This window comes from Coregonus lavaretus (assembly GCF_964263955.1).
Source record: "Coregonus lavaretus genome assembly, contig: HAP1_SCAFFOLD_1874, whole genome shotgun sequence".
Lineage (NCBI taxonomy): Eukaryota > Metazoa > Chordata > Actinopteri > Salmoniformes > Salmonidae > Coregonus > Coregonus lavaretus.
The window spans coordinates 15,321-35,662 of record NW_028157949.1 but is presented as its reverse complement, the minus strand read 5'-3'; the positions used below and the strand labels follow the sequence as shown (position 1 = coordinate 35,662).

The 20,342-nt window shown below is 44.2% G+C and overlaps 1 protein-coding gene and 1 pseudogene across 2 annotated transcripts; one reads left to right on the top strand and one right to left on the bottom strand.

Moving 5' to 3' along the window:
* Positions 1–1,415: 1,415 nt before the first annotated feature.
* Positions 1,416–14,124, top strand: LOC311124616 (interferon-induced protein 44-like). Its single transcript, XM_084198733.1, has 9 exons — positions 1,416–1,655; positions 1,893–1,998; positions 2,153–2,542; positions 2,699–2,753; positions 4,864–5,059; positions 9,491–9,643; positions 11,991–12,162; positions 12,242–12,342; positions 12,562–14,124. The coding sequence occupies exons 2-9, from the start codon at positions 1,908–1,910 to the stop codon at positions 12,742–12,744; spliced, it is 1,341 nt and encodes a 446-aa protein (XP_084054859.1). The 5' UTR covers positions 1,416–1,655; positions 1,893–1,907; the 3' UTR covers positions 12,745–14,124.
* Positions 13,604–17,156, bottom strand: LOC311124617 (interferon-induced protein 44-like; annotated as a pseudogene). The gene is made up of 7 exons: positions 17,132–17,156; positions 16,651–16,870; positions 16,069–16,259; positions 15,823–15,975; positions 15,205–15,472; positions 14,927–15,149; positions 13,604–13,620 (listed from the first exon to the last, which is right to left on the bottom strand). The product of its transcript is annotated as an interferon-induced protein 44-like (transcript).
* Positions 17,157–20,342: the final 3,186 nt, after the last annotated feature.

Here is a 20,342-nt window from a genome sequence, read left to right as displayed (position 1 = left end):
ACACACACACACACACACACACACACACACACACACACACACACACACACACACACAGACACACACACACAGTTTCCTAATGTCTTTTAAAAGTGATTATTTTGAGGGTCAATCTTGTTATTTCTTAATTCATTCATTCCACGGACGGTTATTTTGCAATCAGAATCGATTGATTGATTGATTGGTTGATTGATTGGTTGATTGATGGTTTGCCTTGTTGTGGTGTATTGTGTTGTATGCTGGTTAGGACCAGGAGTTTTACCTGGTCAGGTCACATGGTCAGGAACAACATTCTAGCCCTAGACTTGAGAATAGTTGAGAGTATTTGAGTGAACAGTCTTTAAAGAGGATACAAAGCTCTAGAATGGAACTCTTGTGGTGTTCCCATTCCCACATCATTCAGTATAGCTGATCTAAGTCAGTTTAACGTTTTCTCCCCTTAAAGATTATGTCAGGATTTGAGGAATGGAATCTGATCCTAGATCTTACCCAGAGCAGAACGCTAGACCCCTAAAACTAATTTCTGGCCCTAGACACTGATCTCAGGTCAGTTTTACCTGGACTCATCATTGTGTTTTTATCTCCTGTGTATGCATATACAGTATGTATCTCTGGTATCGCTTTGTTTTACAGTCCCCTTTAACTTGGTATTTGCTTAGAAATAACATGGTAAAAACATCTGTTTCGTTGCAAGCATGGACTATTTGGTACCAGGTTGAAAGTCCCCATTGTTACCACAATGTGTTCATTCCAGCTGGGACAGGACTGTAAAGTAAAGCGTTACTGTATCTTTTTGCCTTGATTAATTATGAATTATCAGTTATTGATTATGAAGGAAAAATATATATTTTTTGTATCTGGTCGCTCTGATGTGCCATAACTCATGTTTTCTTGCACACTGTTAATATTTTACAGTTAAATACTTTACTGTTAAGACTTTACTGTTAATATTTTTGTGGATATTGCTGTTAAAAAAATATAGTATTGAAAAGTAGACAACATTAATAAAAATATGATAATAATGCCTGTGTTCTGGCCTGCTCCTTGTCTTCTTTGACACACACACACACACACACACACACACACACACACACACACACACACATCCATCCACACCTGAGAATTTTACAGGTCATTTGAGTGACCATAGAAGCTTCTCTAGCCTCAGATAGAATTACAACTCATTGTTAATTAAATACCATTATGTTTTATTTCAAAGCCCTGTGCAATTCCCAGTCTTCTATCCTACTGTAGAAGCCCCCGATTTCCTTACATGACTTGTGGAGGGAAGGCTACAGGCGGTGCAAGACGCACTCCCTCTTCCGGGCTGCACAGCGAGGTATGCTTCGAAAAAAAAATGCTAACCCCGCCCACCTGGCGCGCCAGCAGAGCTCTATCAAGTGCACTCTAGCGGTCCTTTCCTGTATTTTAAACAAAAAGAAAGGCAAGTTGAGTGACTCAACGCAGCTTTAGTTTCGATTTTAAGAAAAGGAAAGCTTGAAACGCCTCTGTTTTATACTGGAGCTGCGCGACCTGGATTTTGTGGTTGATTATACCTGGATTTTGTGGTTGATTATAATTGTGATTGATTGAAGCCCAGCAGCCCACTGCATTAGAGGAGTTATATTTTCTAACACGATCATCAGTTACAAACGGTAAGAACTACTACCTCATCATCATCATCATCATCATTACAATCTAAAGAAAGTGCTTCAAAAGAAGCAATTCTAACAGATATCTGTGTGGTAGCATCTATGAAAATATGACAGGTTGTTGTCCACTCTTTACATGCCTTTCGCACTTTCCTCAGTGTGTGTGACTATACAGTGAGGTGAGGTTAATCAGTATGACCATGTTTATGTTACTATTTATTTCTGGTCTTTCTACCTCAGTTCCTTGGTGACATCATGAGTGTTGTGAGGTCCAGTCTGTCAGCAGAGCAGGAGAAGAAACTGCTGTCTCTGTTTGGCCATGTCAGACTCCACCTGCTCTACAAAGGTTTGTCGGAACAATGGACTGAATTTAAATTAAATCTTTATTTGTATGACATTTTATGGGATTCATTTTATTCTCAGGCCAGATACCTTCCGTGCAGCCAGAACAAAGCGATTGGTTTAGTAAAAGGTACTATTCTATTCTCTTCTATCCAAAGCCAGTGTCCACGGTTACTCACATGCATCCTTCCACCACCACTGCAACCAACAGGGACCCACTGTTCTTGTGGCCTACAACAAGACTGGATTTGTTTTCGGAGGTTACATCAGTAAGGACTATGCCGAGACTGGACAGGCAATCAACGATGATAAGGCCTTTCTCTACAGCATGTCTGACCAGAGAGAAAAGCCACTGCGTGTGTCCAGTACCAATGGCCAGTACGGTTTCACAGATGGAAACTTTGGTCTTAATGTTGGTGTCTTGTGGTTTCTTTATAATAACACCGCTACAGTTCAAGTTGTTGCAGGGAACAGCTACACCTTTGAAGCAGAAGAGATGCATGACAATGACCTGCAGCTGACAGAGTGTGAGGTGTACAGAGTGGAAGGTGAGTGGTCCTTTTATAGCCCCTACTCCTTAGGCACTACGATTGGATACATGTAACCAATATGGCAAAATATTCTAACCAGTCAGAAGGCAAGGTGAAGCAATTACTGTATTGATTAAATCTGATTGTTTTGTTGTTTGTCTCAATTTCTGGCAGACTGTGGAGGCCTTCTGGAGACTCCTTGGAGAAACATTGACTGGGAAGGATATGGGTATGTTCAATCTCAAAAGTGGTACAAAAATCATAATACTATGCAACTACTGATGCATCTAGTACTACTTCTGCTGTTCCAGTGAATATACACTACCAGTCAAAAGTTTGGACACACCTATTCATTCAAGGGTTTTTCTTTATTTTTACTATTTTTTACGTTGTAGAATAATAGTGAAGACATCAAAACTATGAAATAACACATATAGAATCATGTAGTAACCATAAAAGTATTAAACAAATTCTTCAAATAGCCACCCTTTGCCTTGATGACAGCTTTGCACACGCTTGGCATTCTCTCAACCAGCTTCACCTGGAATGCTTTTCCAACAGTCTTGAAGGAGTTCCCACATATGCTGAGCACTTGTTGGCTGCTCTTCCTTCACTCTGCGGTCCGACTCATCCCAAACCATCTCAATTGGGTTGAGGTCTGGGGATTGTGGAGGCCCGGTCATCTGATGCAGCACTCCATCACTCTCCTTCTTGGTAAAATAGCCCTCACACAGCCTTGAGGTGTCTTGGGTCATTGTCCTGTTGAAAAATAAATGATAGTCCCACTAAGCCCAAACCAGATGGGATGGCGTATCGCTGTAGAACGCTGTGGTAGCCATACTGGTTAAGTGTGCCTTGAATTCCAAATAAATCACAGACAGTGTCACCAGCAAAGCACCATAACACCTCCTCCTCCATGCTTTACGGTGGGAAATACACATGTGGAGATCATCCGTTCACCCACACCGCGTCTCACAAAGACACAGAGGTTGGAATCAAAAATCTCCCATTTGGACTCCAGACCAACGGACAAATTTCCACCGGTCTAATCTCCATTGCTCGTTTTTCTTGGCCCAAGAAAGTCTCTTCTTCTTATTGGTGTCCTTTAGTAGTGGTTTCTTTGCAGCAATTCGACCACGAAGGCCTGATTCACACAGTCCCCTCTGAACAGTTGATGTTGAGATGTGTCTGTTACTTGAACTATGTGAAGCATTTATTTGGGCTGCAATCTTTGAGGCTGGTAACTCTAATGAACTTATCCTCTGCAGCAGAGGTAACTCTGGGTCTTCCATTCCTGTGGTGGTCCTCATGAGAGCCATTTTCATTATAGCGCTTGATGGTTTTTGCGACTGCACTTGAAGAAACTTTCGAAGTTCTTGAAATGTTGTCGTATCGGGTGAATGGTGGCAATTATTGCTGATAAACAAAGGAGTCCGCTCATACGGAATCCTTGATCATAAGTTTATTCGTATCACAAGCTTTCAGCATGAGTGACAGATGTCATGACATCCGGAGAGCGACGCCTCAGAATGGCCGCTCTAACTTCTTATTCGTTTAACCCCTACTTATAAACAATGCAAAAAGATGGGCTCCCTCTTCTGGCCAATCACCAGTCTCCCCTGTCTACAACACACTTCCTGTCTGTTGTATGTGGCGTTACACTAAAACATTCCCTCTTGATACTAAAATGAACATTCTTTCAGTTCCACTTAAAAACATTTAACAAAGACATAATCCTAATACACGACAATGTTCCGGATTGACTGACCTTCATGTCTTAAAGTAATGATGGACTGTCGTTTCTCTTTGCGTATTTAAGCTGTTCTTGCCATAATATGGACTTGGTCTTTTACCAAACAGGGCTATCTTCTGTATACCCCCCCCTCCCCCCCCTACCTTTTCACAACACAACTGATTGGCTCAAACGCATGAAGAAGGAAATAAATTCCACAAATTAACTTTTAACAAGGCACACCTGTTAATTGAAATGCATTCCAGGTGACTACCTCATGAAGCTGGTTGAGAGAATGCGAAGAGTGTGCAAAGCTGTCATCAAGGCAAAGGGTGGCTATTTGAGGAATCTCAAATATAAAATAGATTTTGATTTGTTTAAAACTTTTTTGGTTACTACATGATTCCATATGTGTTATTTCATAGTTTTGATTTCTTCACTATTATTCTGCAATGTAGAAAATAGTAAAACATAAAGAGAAACCCTTGAATGTGTAGGTGTGTCCAAACCTTTGACTGGTAGTGTACTTCAGTTAATCAATCAATCAAGTCTGTCACCCATCTCTCTCTTCCTTCCTCCATCCCTCCATCCCTCCATCCATCTCTAGCACCAAGGACCGCCTGATGAACTATATCAAGAACTATAAGCCTGAGGTAAAGTCTGTGGTCCAGGCCAGAGTTCTGCTGGTCGGTCCGGTCGGGGCTGGCAAGTCCAGCTTCTTCAACTCCATCAACTCTGTCTTCAAAGGACATGTTACCGGGCAGGCTAACACCGGCAGCGCAGGCAACAGCCTCACCACACAGGTAGTGTGTGTGTGCGTGCATGAGTGTGTGTGTGGTTGTGGCTTAAAGATGCAGTCCGGGATCTTAAAGGGCAATTACGCCACTTTTCACCTCATATTAATTATCTCCAGCTCCATATCAGTGTCTACGTATGGGAAAATGGCGTGTTTCTGTGATCTGTGGTTAGAAAGATCAAATAAATGTTCTAAAAAATACTTCTCTGTGACATCACAGAGTAGGATTATAAGTTTAAAAAACACAGTGATTTTCAAAACCTGCAATGAGTTTATAGCCAGAGGGAGGGTATTTTCTTGCTCTCCACGTCACCACAAATCTCATAGTGTTTGATAATCACTGTATATATTTTTGTACTTTTGATGAAATTATTATTATTTATATATATATATATATATATATACAGTGGGGAGAACAAGTATTTGATACACTGCCGATTTTGTAGGTTTTCCTACTTACAAAGCATGTAGAGGTCTGTCATTTTTATCATAGGTACACTTCAACTGTGAGAGACGGAATCTAAAACAAAAATCCAGAAAATCACATTGTATGATTTTTAAGTAATTCATTTGCATTTTATTGCATGACATAAGTATTTGATACATCAGAAAAGCAGAACTTAATATTTGGTACAGAAACCTTTGTTTGCAATTACAGAGATCATGCGTTTCCTGTAGGTCTTGACCAGGTTTGCACACACTGCAGCAGGGATTTTGGCCCACTCCTCCATACAGACCTTCTCCAGATCCTTCAGGTTTCGGGGCTGTCGCTGGGCAATAAAGACTTTCAGCTCCCTCCAAAGATGTTCTATTGGGTTCAGGTCTGGAGACTGGCTAGGCCACTCCAGGACCTTGAGATGCTTCTTACGGAGCCACTCCTTAGTTGCCCTGGCTATGTGTTTTGGGTCGTTGTCATGCTGGAAAACCCAGCCACGACCCATCTTCAATGCTCTTACTGAGGGAAGGAGGTTGTTGGCCACACATGGCCCCATCCATCCTCCCCTCAATACGGCGCAGTCGTCCTGTCCCCTTTGCAGAAAAGCATCCCCAAAGAATGATGTTTCCACCTCCATGCTTCACATTTGGGATGGTGTTCTTGGGGTTGTACTCATCCTTCTTCTTCCTCCAAACACGGCGAGTGGAGTTTAGACCAAAAAGCTCTATTTTTGTCTCATCAGACCACATGACCTTCTCCCATTCCTCCTCTGGATCATCCAGATGGTCATTGGCAAACTTCAGACGGGCCTGGACATGCGCTGGCTTGAGCAGGGGGACCTTGCGTGCGCTGCAGGATTTTAATCCATGACGGCGTAGTGTGTTACTAATGGTTTTCCTTGAGACTGTGGTCCCAGCTCTCTTCAGGTCATTGACCAGGTCCTGCCGTGTAGTTCTGGGCTGATCCCTCACCTTCCTCATGACATTTTACATTTACGTTATTTAGCAGACGTTCTTATCCAGAGCGACTTACAAATTGGTGCATTCACCTTATAGCCAGTGGGTTAACCACTTTACAATGTTATTTATTTATTTATTTAAAAAATTTGGGGGGGGGGTAGAAGGATTACATTATCCTCTCCCAGGTATTCCTTAAAGAGGTGGGGTTTCAAATGTCTCCGGAAGGTGGTGAGTGACTCCGCTGTCCTGGCGTCGTGAGGGAGCTTGTTCCACCATTGGGGTGCCAGAGCAGCGAACAGTTTTGACTGGGCTGAGCGGGAACTGTGCTTCAGCAGAGGTAGGGGAGCCAGCAGGCCAGAGGTGGATGAACGCAATGCCCTCGTTTGGGTGTAGGGACTGATCAGAGCCTGAATGTACGGAGGTGCCGTTCCCCTCACAGCTCCGTAGGCAAGCACCATGGTCTTGTAGCAGATGCAAGCTTCAACTGGAAGCCAGTGGAGTGTGCGGAGGAGCGGGGTGACGTGAGAGAACTTGGGAAGGTTGAACACCAGACGGGCTGCGGCATTCTGGATGACCACTGATGCCCCAAGAGGTGAGATCTTGCATGGAGCCCCAGACCGAGGGTGATTGACCGTCATCTTGAACTTCTTCCATTTTCTAATTATTGCGCCAACAGTTGTTGCCTTCTCACCAAGCTGCTTGCCTATTGTCCTGTAGCCCATCCCAGCCTTGTGCAGGTCTACAATTTTATCCCTGATGCCCGTACACAGCTCTCTGGTCTTGGCCATTGTGGAGAGGTTGGAGTCTGTTTGATTGAGTGTGTGGACAGGTGTCTTTTATACAGGTAACGAGTTCAAACAGGTGCAGTTAATACAGGTAATGAGTGGAGAACAGGAGGGCTTCTTAAAGAAAAACTAACAGGTCTGTGAGAGCCGGAATTCTTACTGGTTGGTAGGTGATCAAATACTTATGTCATGCAATAAAATGCAAATTAATTACTTAAAAATCATACAATGTGATTTTCTGGATTTTTGTTTTAGATTCCGTCTCTCACAGTTGAAGTGTACCTATGATAACAATTACAGACCTCATGCATGCTTTGTAAGTAGGAAAACCTGCAAAATCGGCAGTGTATCAAATACTTGTTCTCCCCACTGTATATATATTGCATTTTTAAACATACAATCTATCTGCAGTGAAGCTGCTCAACATTTACATTACGTTCAGTCATCTAGCAGACACTCCCATCCAGAGTGACCCACAGGACCAACCAGGGTCAAGCGCCCCGGCCAAGGGCACATCAACAGATCTCCCACCAAGTCGAATCGGGGACCCGAACCAGTGACCTCTCGGGCCACTGGCTCAAGCTCCCAACCGCCAGGCCACCAACCATCCAAGACCCTCCCACAGTTCCCCCCGAGAACTGCCCCTCAACCATCCAAGACCCTCCCACAGTCCCCCCGAGAGCTGCCCCTCAACCATCCAAGACCCTCCCACAGTCCCCCCGAGAGCTGCCCCTCAACCATCCAAGACCCTCCCACAGTCCCCCCGAGAGCTGCCCCTCGACAATCCAAGACCTTACCACAGTCCCCCCGAGAGCTGCCCCTCAACCATCCAAGACCCTCCCACAGTCCCCCCGAGAGCTGTCCCTCAACCATCCAAGACCCTCCCACAGTCCCCCTGAGAGCTGCCCCTCAACCATCCAAGACCCTCCCACAGTCCCCCCGAGAGCTGCCCCTCAACCATCCAATACCCTCCCACAGTCCCCCCGAGAGCTGCCCCTCAACCATCCAAGACCCTCCCACAGTCCCCCCGAGAGCTGCCTCTCAACCATCCAAGACCCTCCCACAGTCCCCCCGAGAGCTGCCCCTCAACCATCCAAGACCCTCCCACAGTCCCCCCGAGAGCTGCCTCTCAACCATCCAAGACCCTCCCACAGTCCCCCCGAGAGCTGCCCCATAACCATCCAAGACCCTCCCACAGTCCCCCCGAGAGCTGCCCCTCAACCATCCAAGACCCTCCCACAGTCCCCCGGAGAGCTGCCCCTCAACCATCCAAGACCCTCCCACAGTCCCCCCGAGAGCTGCCCCTCAACCATCCAAGACCCTCCCACAGTCCCCCCGAGAGCTGCCTCTCAACCATCCAAGACCCTCCCACAGTCCCCCCGAGAGCTGCCCCATAACCATCCAAGACCCTCCCACAGTCCCCCCGAGAGCTGCCTCTCAACCATCCAAGACCCTCCCACAGTCCCCCCGAGAGCTGCCCCTCAACCATCCAAGACCCTCCCACAGTCCCCCCGAGAGCTGCCCCTCAACCATCCAAGACCCTCCCACAGTCCCCCCGAGAGCTGCCTCTCAACCATCCAAGACCCTCCCACAGTCCCCCCGAGAGCTGCCCCTCAACCATCCAAGACCCTCCCACAGTCCCCCCGAGAGCTGCCCCTCAACCATCCAAGACCCTCCCACAGTCCCCCCGAGAGCTGCCCCTCAACCATCCAAGACCCTCCCACAGTCCCCCCGAGAGCTGCCCCTCAACCATCCAAGACCCTCCCACAGTCCCCCCGAGAGCTGCCCCTCAACCATCCAAGACCCTCCCACAGTCCCCCCGAGAGCTGCCCCATAACCATCCAAGACCCTCCCACAGTCCCCCCGAGAGCTGCCCCTCAACCATCCAAGACCCTCCCACAGTCCCCCCGAGAGCTGCCCCTCAACCATCCAAGACCCTCCCACAGTCCCCCCGAGAGCTGCCCCATAACCATCCAAGACCACCCCCCACTGCATAGAACAAGTAGAACTTTTTAACTTTCTATTTTTTTCTACAAAACGAAGAAATGCGTTGTTTTCACATATGGAGATAATGAACATGAGGTTGAAAAGCGGTGGAATTGCTCTTTAAGCACTTACAAAACATATTGTATGTTGTGCAACATTTTCAGGGACCCATTTTGGCTCGTGAACACTACTTTCAAAACTACTGGTTATACAAAACCTCTGGAGCATCACTATTGTACTGGACTTAACATTCCAACTCTCTCTCTCTGTAGTTCCGTACCTACAGCATCAAGGCAGAGCAGGGTGGGAAGGCTCTCCCTCTGGTCCTATGTGACACCATGGGCCTGGAGGAAGGACCCAGCGCAGGGCTGGATATAGATGACATCACCAGTATCCTGAAGGGCCACGTACAAGACCGGTACCAGGTGAGTAAAACTGGCAAATGGTAGCAGTGGTGGCTGGTGGAGGAAGATAGAATGAATAGAAATGTATCAAAAAGATGATTTCATGTGTTTGATACCAATCATTCCAGGCATTACAATGAGCCTGTCCTCCGACTTAAAGTAGCACCAGCCTCATGGTAGGAAAAGCATGTGGTTGATAGTAGCAATAGCAGTAGCAGTAGCAGTAGCAGTAGCAGTAGTAGTATACAGTGTATTCAGAATGTATTCAGACCCCTTGACTTTTACCACATTTTGTTAGGCTACAGCCTTATTCTAAAATTGATTAATTTGTTTTTTTCCCCTCATCAATCTACACACAATATCCCATAATGACAAAGCAAAAACAAATCTTTAGAAATGTTTGCAAATGTATTAACAATAAAAAACTGAAATATCACATTTACATAAGTATTCAGAACCTTTACTCAGTACTTTGTTGAAGCACCTTTGGCAGTGATTACAGCCTCGAGTCTTCTTGGGTATGACGCTACAAGCTTGGCACACCTGAATTTGGGGAGTTTCTCCCATTCCTCTCCGCAGATCCTCTCTGTCAGGTTCGATGAGGAGCGTTGCTGCACAGTTATTTTCAGGTCTCTCCAGAGATGTTCGATCGGGTTCATGTCCAGGCTTTGGCTGGGCCACTCAAGGACATTCAGAGACTTGTCCCGAAGCCACTCCTGCATTGTCTTGGCTGTGTGCTTAGGGTCGTTGTTCTGCTGGAAGGTGAACCTTTTCCCCAGTCTGAGGTCCTGAGTGCTCTTGAGCAGGTTTTCATCAAGGATCTCTCTGTACTTTGCTCCGTTCATCTTTGCCTTGATCCTGACTAGTCTCCCAGTCCCTGCCGCTGAAAAACATCCCCACAGCATGACGCTGCCACCACCATGCTTCCCCGTAGGGATGGTGCCAGGATTCTTCAGATGTGACGCTTGGCATTCAGGCCAAAGAGTTCAATCTTGGTTTCATCAGACCAGAGAATCTTGTTTCTCATGGTCTGAGAGTCCTTTAGGTGCCTTTTGGCAAACTCCAAGCGGGCTGTCATGTGCCCTTTATTGAGGAGTGGCTTCCGTCTGGCCACTGTGGAGGAAATTGATATCCATTACATACTATACTGTTTAATTAGACATACTATGCTGTTTTTTACTTAAAGATTGTCCATTGTTATATTCTAGTATTATTTACTGATACAAACTTGTCATGTGTGATAAATCTGAGCGTACAGATTTATGAGTCATTTGGGTGCGACCGCAGTATGTGACCTCCTGTGTTAACGATCGGCAGGAATGTAGCTACGTGGGAATTGCAGGGAGGAACAGAGAATGGTGGCGATACAACTCTGTTCCCAGGGCCTGTTCTGCACATCTGCTAACTGTCACATAGATACGAGGATATACTTTCTATAAAAGGAGAGAGACCACTCTGTTCATTGAGCTTTTCAACCATGAACCATTTGAGTGGTTGTTGATTGCTTCATTTTTGCAAATCTTATAATAAAGTTGTTGCTTGAAAGAATCTGCAGTCGCTCTTCCAATATAATTTCTACCATGCCACTCTACCATAAAGGCCTGATTTGTGGAGTGCTGCAGAGATGGTTGTCCTTCTGGAAGGTTCTCCCATTTCAACAGAGGAACTCTAGAGCTCTGTCAGAGTGACCATCGGGTTCTTGGTCACCTCTCTGACAAAGGCCCTTCTCCCTCAATTGCTCAGTTTGGCCGGGCGGCCAGCTCTAGGAAGAGTCTTGTTGGTTCCAGACTTCTTCAATTTAAGAATGATGGAGGCCACTGTGGTCTTGGGGACCTTCAATGCTACAGAAATGTTTTGGTACCCTTCCCCAGACCTGTGTCTCGACACAATCCTGTCTCGGAGCTCTACAGACAATTCCTTCGACCTCATGGGTTGGTTTTTGCTCTGACATAAACTGTCAACTGTGGGACCTTATATAGACAGATGTGTGCCTTTCCAAATCATGTCCAATCATTTGAATTTACCACAGGTGGACTCCAATCCAGTTGTAGAAACATCTCAAGGATGATCAATGGAAACAGGATGCACCTGAGCTCAATTTTGAGTCTCATAGCAAAGGGTCTGAATACTTATGTAAATAAGGTATTTCTGTTTTTTATTTTAAATAAATTAGAAAACATTTCTAAAAACCTGTTTTCGCTTTGTCATTATGGGGTATGGTGTGTAGATTGCTGAGTGGAAAAAAATATTTAATCATATTTAGAACAAGGCTGTAACGGAACATAATGTGGAAAAGTCAAGGTGTCTGAATACTTTCCGAAGGCACTGTCTTTATCTTGAGGGCTGATGTCCTGTTTCTCTCCCCCAGTTCAACCCGTCCATGTCTGTCCAGGCGGATGGTGTTGGGTACTGTAAGTCGCCCAGCCTGAAAGACATGATCCACTGTGTGGTCTACGTACTGGACGCCTGCAAGGTCACTCTGCTCTCTGCCAAGATGGTGGACAAGCTCGCCGCCATCCGCAAGGGGATCAACAAGCTGGGTAAGGAAGGAAGTGAGTGTTTGCGTGTCTGTGCGTGTCTGTGCATGTGTGTGTGTTAACATGTTTTTTGTGTCACTAGGTGTTCCCCAGCTGGTCCTGCTTACTAAGGTGGATGAGGCCTGTCCTCTAGTGAGAGAAGACCTGACCAACGTCTACCTCAGCCACTACATAGAGAGGATGGTGAGTGCATGGCTGAGTCTGGAATGAATCACTATTCACACATAGTACACCACGTTTACTTAACGTCAACCATATGTGTGTGTGTGTGTGTGTGTGTGTGTGTGTGTGTGTGTGTGTGAATGTGTGTGTGTGTGCGTGAATGTGTGTGCGTGTGTGTGCATGCATTTGTGTGTGTCTGCACGTGTGCTCATATGCCGTGTGTGTGTGTGTTTGTTTCAGACCCGCGAGGTGAGTGTTTGTCTGGGTGTGTCCCAGTCGTGTGTCCTGCCAGTGAAGAACTACAGTCGTGAGTTTGAGCTGGACATCCACACAGACATCCTCCTGCTCACTGCCGTGGTCCAGATGCTTCGCTACACTGACGACTACTTTGATGATCAGGCTGGGGACCAGAAGTCTGAGTGACTAGGGGTGTAGGTGTGTTACTGATCTGAAGTCAGTTTTGGGTTTGACCTTCTAATGGTTAAGGTTAGGATCAGGGCAATACACTGATCCTAGATGTGTTTAAATGGTAACTTTTAGTTATTGCTTTATAAACCTTTTTATCTTAATTCTCCGAGGCTATTCCATTCTGACTTTCCCAGTTACAATTTTCACGGAGTATAGAAAACATTAGGAACACCTTCCTAATATTGATGTCCTTTGGGTGGTGGACCTTTCTTGATACACATGGGAAACTGTTGAGTGTGAAAAACCCAGCTGCGTTTCAGTTCTTGACACAAACCGGTGTGCCTGGCACCTACTACCATACCTCATTCAAAGGCACTTAAATCTTTTGTCTTTCCCATTCACCCTCTGAATGGCACACATACACAATCCATGTCTCAATTGTATCAAGGCTTAAAAATCCATCTTTAACCTGTCTCCTCCCCTTCATCTACACTGATTGAAGTGGATTTAAAAAGTGACATCAATAAGGGATCATAGCTTTCACCTGGATTCACCTGGTCAGTCTATGTCATGGAAAGAGCAGGTGTTCTTAATGTTTTGTACACTCAGTGTATATTGTAATTAAATACAATATGTGTATGTAGTATTGTAAGGTTGTCTACCAACACATCTCTGCAGAGTCTGTGCTGCTATTGGTCAGATAAGACATTCAACTGTATACTGCTCATTGTACTTTGTTCAATACAGTATTTTCATATAACAACACTAATTACTGAATAAATATCTGTCACATATCTAGGGCCTGACTCACTCAGACTTGCTCTACAGTTGTCCAAACTTTCAGAAAGACAGTGAGAGACATCCAACATAAGACTCATGTAGAGATGCAGCCTGGTACAAACAGCAAACAATTTTACAACAATCATTGAGTTAAAGCAGAAGAGTAAATCCTTTTAATTAAATATTAAAGGACTATGGTAAAAACATTAACCAGTAACAACAATGCTGATAATGTCTTGAATAATGAAAGTAGTGTGATGGATGATTTTATCTTGTGAAGAGACAGCCTTGAAAATGTTCATCTTGTCTTAGTGTCATAAATAATCCTTGGTTCCTGCCTGTGCTTGGTAAAGATATGAGGGGGGTCGACATGACCCCCTCCTTAGCACCATCTGGCAGAACACCCAGAATATGTCCTATAAGTTAAGATAGGAGATGGTTTTAGCCACATGCCGGAACCAACCCTATGCCTATATAACGTGTCTGTAAGCAGTATATAAAGGATCTAACGGGACTGCCCCGGGGAACTCACTTCAGACCGGTCATTTATGCATCTAAGTTTGACTGTGACCTATCCAGCTTGCTGTTAATAAACAATGATTCATTGAATATTGACTTTGAGTGTCCCTGTGTTGAATTTCCACAACAGTAGTATCTTAGAAGCTGGGGAACGGGACTATAGATGGGGAGCCCTACCTCTGGCTGACCTGGCGGAGTACAGGTGAGCTTCCTCAATCCATCTGGACCTTATTAACATGGCCGGTTAAAGTAAGGGTTTTTGGAGAAGATAGACACAGACCAACAACATATAGATGCACGAAACCTATACTTGGTCGCATTACTACATCTTACCCAGGAAATATAGGTAAGTCAAACAATCTTCTTTGAGTATGTTTACATCCACACTAATAATTCGATATTAAACTGATTATGGCAGTAGGCTGATTACGCAATAGTCATGTAAACACCTTACTCTGCTTATCTTAATTGGCGTAAAGGTCAAAATCGAAGTAAGCAAACACCTTAATCGCCGTTCCACTGGTGTATTCGCTCATCTGTGCATGTGCTAGCACCAGCCGAGCGATCCTCCGTCTTTAGTGCGAGTGAAGTGAGTTTGGAACAACTGAATGTATGCGTCTTCTAAGTAGTTTTCACATATAAACTTTACATGTCCGAACTCAGAATCAAATATTCTTCCCAAAAATAACATGGTTGCTGTGGTAGATCGTTTATTTTGATTGGCAATTTTCTGCATTTATCAGTGTGCCATCACATAGTCTGATTTCAGATGTGTCCATGCAAACAGGATTATTAGGGAAATAGTTATTCCAGGCAAAGCAAGTAAACATTTAAATCAAATTATTAAATTAATCTGACTATCCACAATAACCGCATTATTGTGTGCATGTAACAGTACTTGTCTCTGTTGACTCAGGTTTGGGGCGGGGGCGGGGCTTCGATGCGTGCAGCTCTTCGTGCTCCTCTGGCTGATTATCGAAGAAGTTGTCAGCGTAGTTAAACATCTGGTTCAGAGCACTGAGCAGCAGGATATCAGTGTCCTGATCCAGATCACACTCCTGGCTGTAGTTCTTCACTGGCTTAATACAAGACACAGGAATGCTCAGGGGCGCACTCAACTCCTGGGTCTGAAAGACACACAAACACATTTAGGAATTACCTTAAGCAATATTTCACCCAAATTACAAAATGACACATTGGTTTCCTAACCCTGTAAGCAGTCTATGGACAAGGTATGGCAGCAATCGATGCATTGGTTTTATTTCCCTGGCACGGTTTCTGATTGCTCTTCTTGCGGATAGCAGCCAACTTATCCACCATCTTAGCAGACATCAGAGAAACTGCTGGCGTCCACCACGTCCTCCACACAGTGGATCTGGTCGTTCAGAGTTGCATGCTTGCGATTTCCAGATACATCCGGCTGCAAGGGAGCCATGGGGTTAAACTGTAAATGACAAACAGAGACAGAATTATGAGTCAGGGATCTTCCAGAACTGGTCCAACGTTCTAGGGTGAACTGAACTAGTTAAATATGAAAGCCTGACATCTTGCTACTTTGCTGTCAGAACTTTCTCAAGTTTCTTCTATTGTGAAAGGCAATACAACCACAGGATATCAAAGTTCAGGCAGTGTGGGATTCCATCTAGTTATGGTATATTGTCAGCATCGGCACGACTCTGTCGCCCTTTGACCATTCATAATGCTTGGTCTAATCGATCCGTTTTATGACATTCAACAAAAGATACCAACGAATGGTCCCCCTCAACCGTTTGTTTGCGTTGTGCCTCTACATACCTGGTATCTGTCCTGAACGTGGCCCTTGTATATGCTGACTATGTCATCCATGTCCAGACCCTCCCCTGTAGCCTCCCCCAGGCCCATGGTGTCACACAGGACCTGGGGTAGAGGCTTACCGCCTTTCCCTGATTTAATGGAGAAGGTACGGAACTATGGAAAGACAAGATAGTCAGCACATAAAATGTTGCTTTCAGACACACACACACACACACACACACACAGACACACACACACACACCGTACCTGTGTGGTGAGGCTTCTGTCTGCACTGCCAGCGATGGCCTGGCATGTTTCCTCTGAAGAAAGAGTTGATGTAATTGAAGAAGCTGGACTTGCCAGCCCCGACCTGACCCACCAACAGAACTCTGGCCTGAACCACTGACTTTGCCTCAGGCCTATAGTTCTGGATGGTCTCCTTCAACTGTTCTCTATTCCTACAACTTTCAATAATAACTGAATTGCTATATTTTTGGTATGTGGTGTACAGGCATGTGTGTGGTTATGTTCAAAGACAGTAATACTTACTCAGATGTCCAAAGTGTGTTTCTCTTGAAAGGTCTGTAAATCTAATCCTGTTCATTACATTAAAAAAGTAGAAAAAGTAGTCCGCTATAAAGGAAGTAGGGTACCATGTGAGATGTGTCCTAGGTGACTGTCACTCACCCTCCACTCTGTAGACCTCACACTCTGTCAACACCAGGTTGTTGCCATACATCTCTGCAGCATTGACTTTGTAATGATTTCCTGGGATACAACTGACCTGTGCTTTATTGCAATTCAGAAACCACAAGGCACCAACATTAGGCTGCATCTGGGAAACCGTACTGGCCATTGGTACTGGACACACGCAGTGGCTTTTCTCTCTGGTCAGAGATGCTGTAGAGAAAGGCCTTATCATCGTGGATCGCCTGTCCAGTCTCGGCATTGTCCTTACTGATGTAGCCTCCGAAAACAAACCCAGTCTTTTTGTAGGCCACAAGTATGGTGGGTCCCTGGCGGTTGCAGTGGTTATGGAAAGCTGAAGTTGAGTAGCAGTGGAAGCTGCCTTTGAATAGAATGGAATCAAATAGAATGTACAAATTTAGCATAGCCCTTTTTATTACTTTGAAGTTTAGTTTGAACATTTATGTTTTTTATTGTAACAGAAAAGTAATTCTGGGTTTTTAATGACAACTGTTTGTAAAAGCCTGTATTAATGCTGAAAGAACAATAAACTAAAAATAGAATAGAATGGTACTTTATTACCTTTTAGTAAACCAATACATTAAGTCAACTTGAGAACAAAATTCATTAACAAGCAACAGACTGGACCTCACAGCACTGACACTCATGACGTCGACAACGAGGGACAATGATATGAACGACACCTGGTAGGAAAGACACGCAATAAATAACATACTAAGGTTCAATAAAACATCTACACTGAACAAAAACATAAACGCAACATGTAAAGTGTTGGTTTCATGAGCTGAAATAAAAGATCCCAGAAATGTTCAATATGCCAAAAAAGCTTATTTCTATCAATTATTTTCCACAAATTTGTTTACATCCCTGTTAGTGAGCATTTTTCCTTTGCCAAGATAATCCATCGACCTGACAGGTGTGGCATATCAAGAAGCTGATTAAACTGCACGATCATTACACAGGTGCACCTTGTGCTGGGGACAATAAAAGGCCACTCTAAAATGTGCCGTTTTGTCACACAACACAATGCCACAGATGTCTCAAGTTTTGAGGTAGCTTGCAATTGGCATGCTGACTGCAGGAACGTCCACCATAGCTGTTGCCAGAAAATGTAATGTTCATTTCTCTACCATAGCCTCCAACCGCAGACCACATGTATGGCATCGTGTGGGCGAGCGGTTTGCTGATGTCAACGTTGTGAACATAGTGCCCCATGGTGGTGGTGGGGTTGTGGTATGGACAGGCATAAGATACGGACATCGAACACAATTGCATTTTATTGATGGCAATTTGAATGCACAGAGATACCATGACGAGATCCTGAGGCTCATTGCCATCACCTCATGTTTCAACATGATAATGCTGGAGTTGGTCCCCCCTTTGCTGCTATAACAGCCTCCACTCTTCTGGGAAAGCTTTCCACTAGATGTTGGAACATTGCTGCAGGGACTTGCTTCCCCCATTCTGTGAGCTTGTGTGGCCTGCCACTTTGCGGCTGAGCCTTTGTTGTTCCTAGACGTTTACACTTCACAATAACAGCACTTACAGTTGACCGGGGCAGCTCTAGCAGGGCAGAAATTTGATGAACTGACTTGTTGGAAAAGTGGCATCCTATGAATTAATGCAATTTTAATTTTGTGTCAAATCGGCAGTTGGCAACCCATCCCTTATGGGACTAATTGACACATAAACAAACATTACAATAATTCACTGTGATAATTCAGTGATAATTCTTCTTCCGGTGTTCTCTGCAGTGCGCATCGCATAAAGAGTAAAAACAAAAGTAAAAAATATTTGTAAAAAAATGTATACATAATAGTTAATAAGGTTATCCAAACAGTAATTACAGTTGAAGTCAGAAGTTTACATACACTTAGGTTGGAGTCATTAAAACTCGTTTTTCAACCACTCCACACATTTCTTGTTAACAAACTATAGTTTTGGCAAGTCGGTTAGGACATCTACTTTGTGCATGACACAAGTACTTTTTCCAACAATTGTTTACAGACAGATTATTTCACTTATATCACAATTCCAGTGGGTCAGAAGTTTACATACACTAAGTTGACTGTGCCTTTAAAAAACTTGGAAAATTTCAGAAAATTATGTCATGGCTTTAGAAGCTTCTGACAGGCTAATTGCCATCATTTTAGTCAATTGGAGGTGTACCTGTGGATGTATTTCAAGGCCTACCTTCAAACGCAGTGCCTCTTTGCTTGACATCATGGGAAAATCAAAAGAAATCAGCCAAGACCTCAGAGAAAAAATGCAGACCTCCACAAGTCTGGTTCATCCTTGGGAGCAATTTCCAAACGCCTGAAGGTACAACATTCATATGTACAAACAATAGTACGAAATTATAAACACCATGGGACCACGCAGCCATCATACCGCTCAGGAAGGAGACGCGTTCTGTCTCCTAGAGATTAACGTACTTTGGTGCGAAAAGTGCTAATCAATCCCAGAACTACAGCGAAGGACCTTTTGAAGATGCTGGAGGAAACAGGTACAAAAGTATCTATATCCACAGTAAAACAAGTCCTATATCGACATAACCTGAAAGGCCGCTCAGCAAGGAAGAAACCACTGCTCCAAACCGCCATAAAAAAGACAGACTACGGTTTGCAACTGCACATGGGGACAAAGGTCTTACTTTTTGGAGAAATGTCCTCTGGTCTGATGAAACAAAAATAGAACTGTTTGGCCATAATGACCATCGTTATGTTTGGAGGAAAAAGGGGGTGCCTTGCAAGCCGAAGAACACCATCCCAACCGTGAAGCCCGGGGGTGGCAGCATCATGCTGTGGGGGTGCTTTGCTGCAGGAGGGACTGGTGCACTTCACAAAATAGATGGCATCATGAGGAAGGAAAATTATGTGGAAATATTGAAGCAACATCTCAATACATCAGTCAGGAAGTTAAAGCTTGGTCGCAAATGGGTCCAAGCATGCTTCCAAAGTTGTGGCAAAATGGCTTAAGGACAACAAAGTCAAGGTATTGGAGTGACCATGACAAAGCCCTGACCTCAATCCTATAGAAAATTTGGGGGCAGAACTGAAAAAGCGGCCTACAAACCTACAAACCTACAAACCTGACTCAGTTACACCAGCTCTGTCAGGAGGAATGGGCCAAAATTCACCCAACTTATTGTGGGAAGGTTGTGGAAGGCTACCCGGAACGTTTGACCCAAGTTAAACAATTTAAAGGCAATGCTACCAAATACTAATTGAGTGTATGTAAACTTCTGACCCACTGGGAATGTGATGAAATAAATAAAAGCTGAAATAAATCATTCTCTCTACTATTATTCTGACATTTCACATTCTTAAAATAAAGTGGTGATCCTAACTGACCTAAGACAGGGAATATTTACTAGGATTAAATGTCAAAAACTGAGTTTAAATGTATTTGGCTAAGGTGTATGTAAACTTCCGACTTCAACTGTATGTCTCCCTTATTTTGGTTTTCTTACAGATGTTCAAAGTCAGACTGTTGGAAAAGGTCAACATACTTTTGTATGTATAGTGGCCCAATTCTAACCTTTATGCCTACTAGTTAAATAGGCTTCTAGATGTTTAATCTAACTGTAAAGAAAAACCACTAGCCTACAGTAACAGAAATGACTAACTGTAAAGAAAAACCACTAGCCTACAGTAACAGGAATGACTAACTGTAAAGAAAAACCACTAGCCTACAGTAACAGAAATGACTAACTGTAAAGAAAAACCACTAGCCTACAGTAACAGAAATGACTAACTGTAAAGAAAAACCACTAGCCTACAGTAACAGGAATGACTAACTGTAAAGAAAAACCACTAGCCTACAGTAACAGG

Coding starts and splice junctions, on each gene's coding strand:
- LOC311124616 (XM_084198733.1), top strand. CDS start 1,908: ATGAGTGTTGTGAGGTCCAGTCTGTCAGCAGAGCAGGAGAAGAAACTG. Junction 1,999..2,152: donor ACTCCACCTGCTCTACAAAG/GTTTGTCGGAAC, acceptor TTCTATCCAAAG/CCAGTGTCCACGGTTACTCA. Junction 12,343..12,561: donor GCCACTACATAGAGAGGATG/GTGAGTGCATGG, acceptor TGTTTGTTTCAG/ACCCGCGAGGTGAGTGTTTG.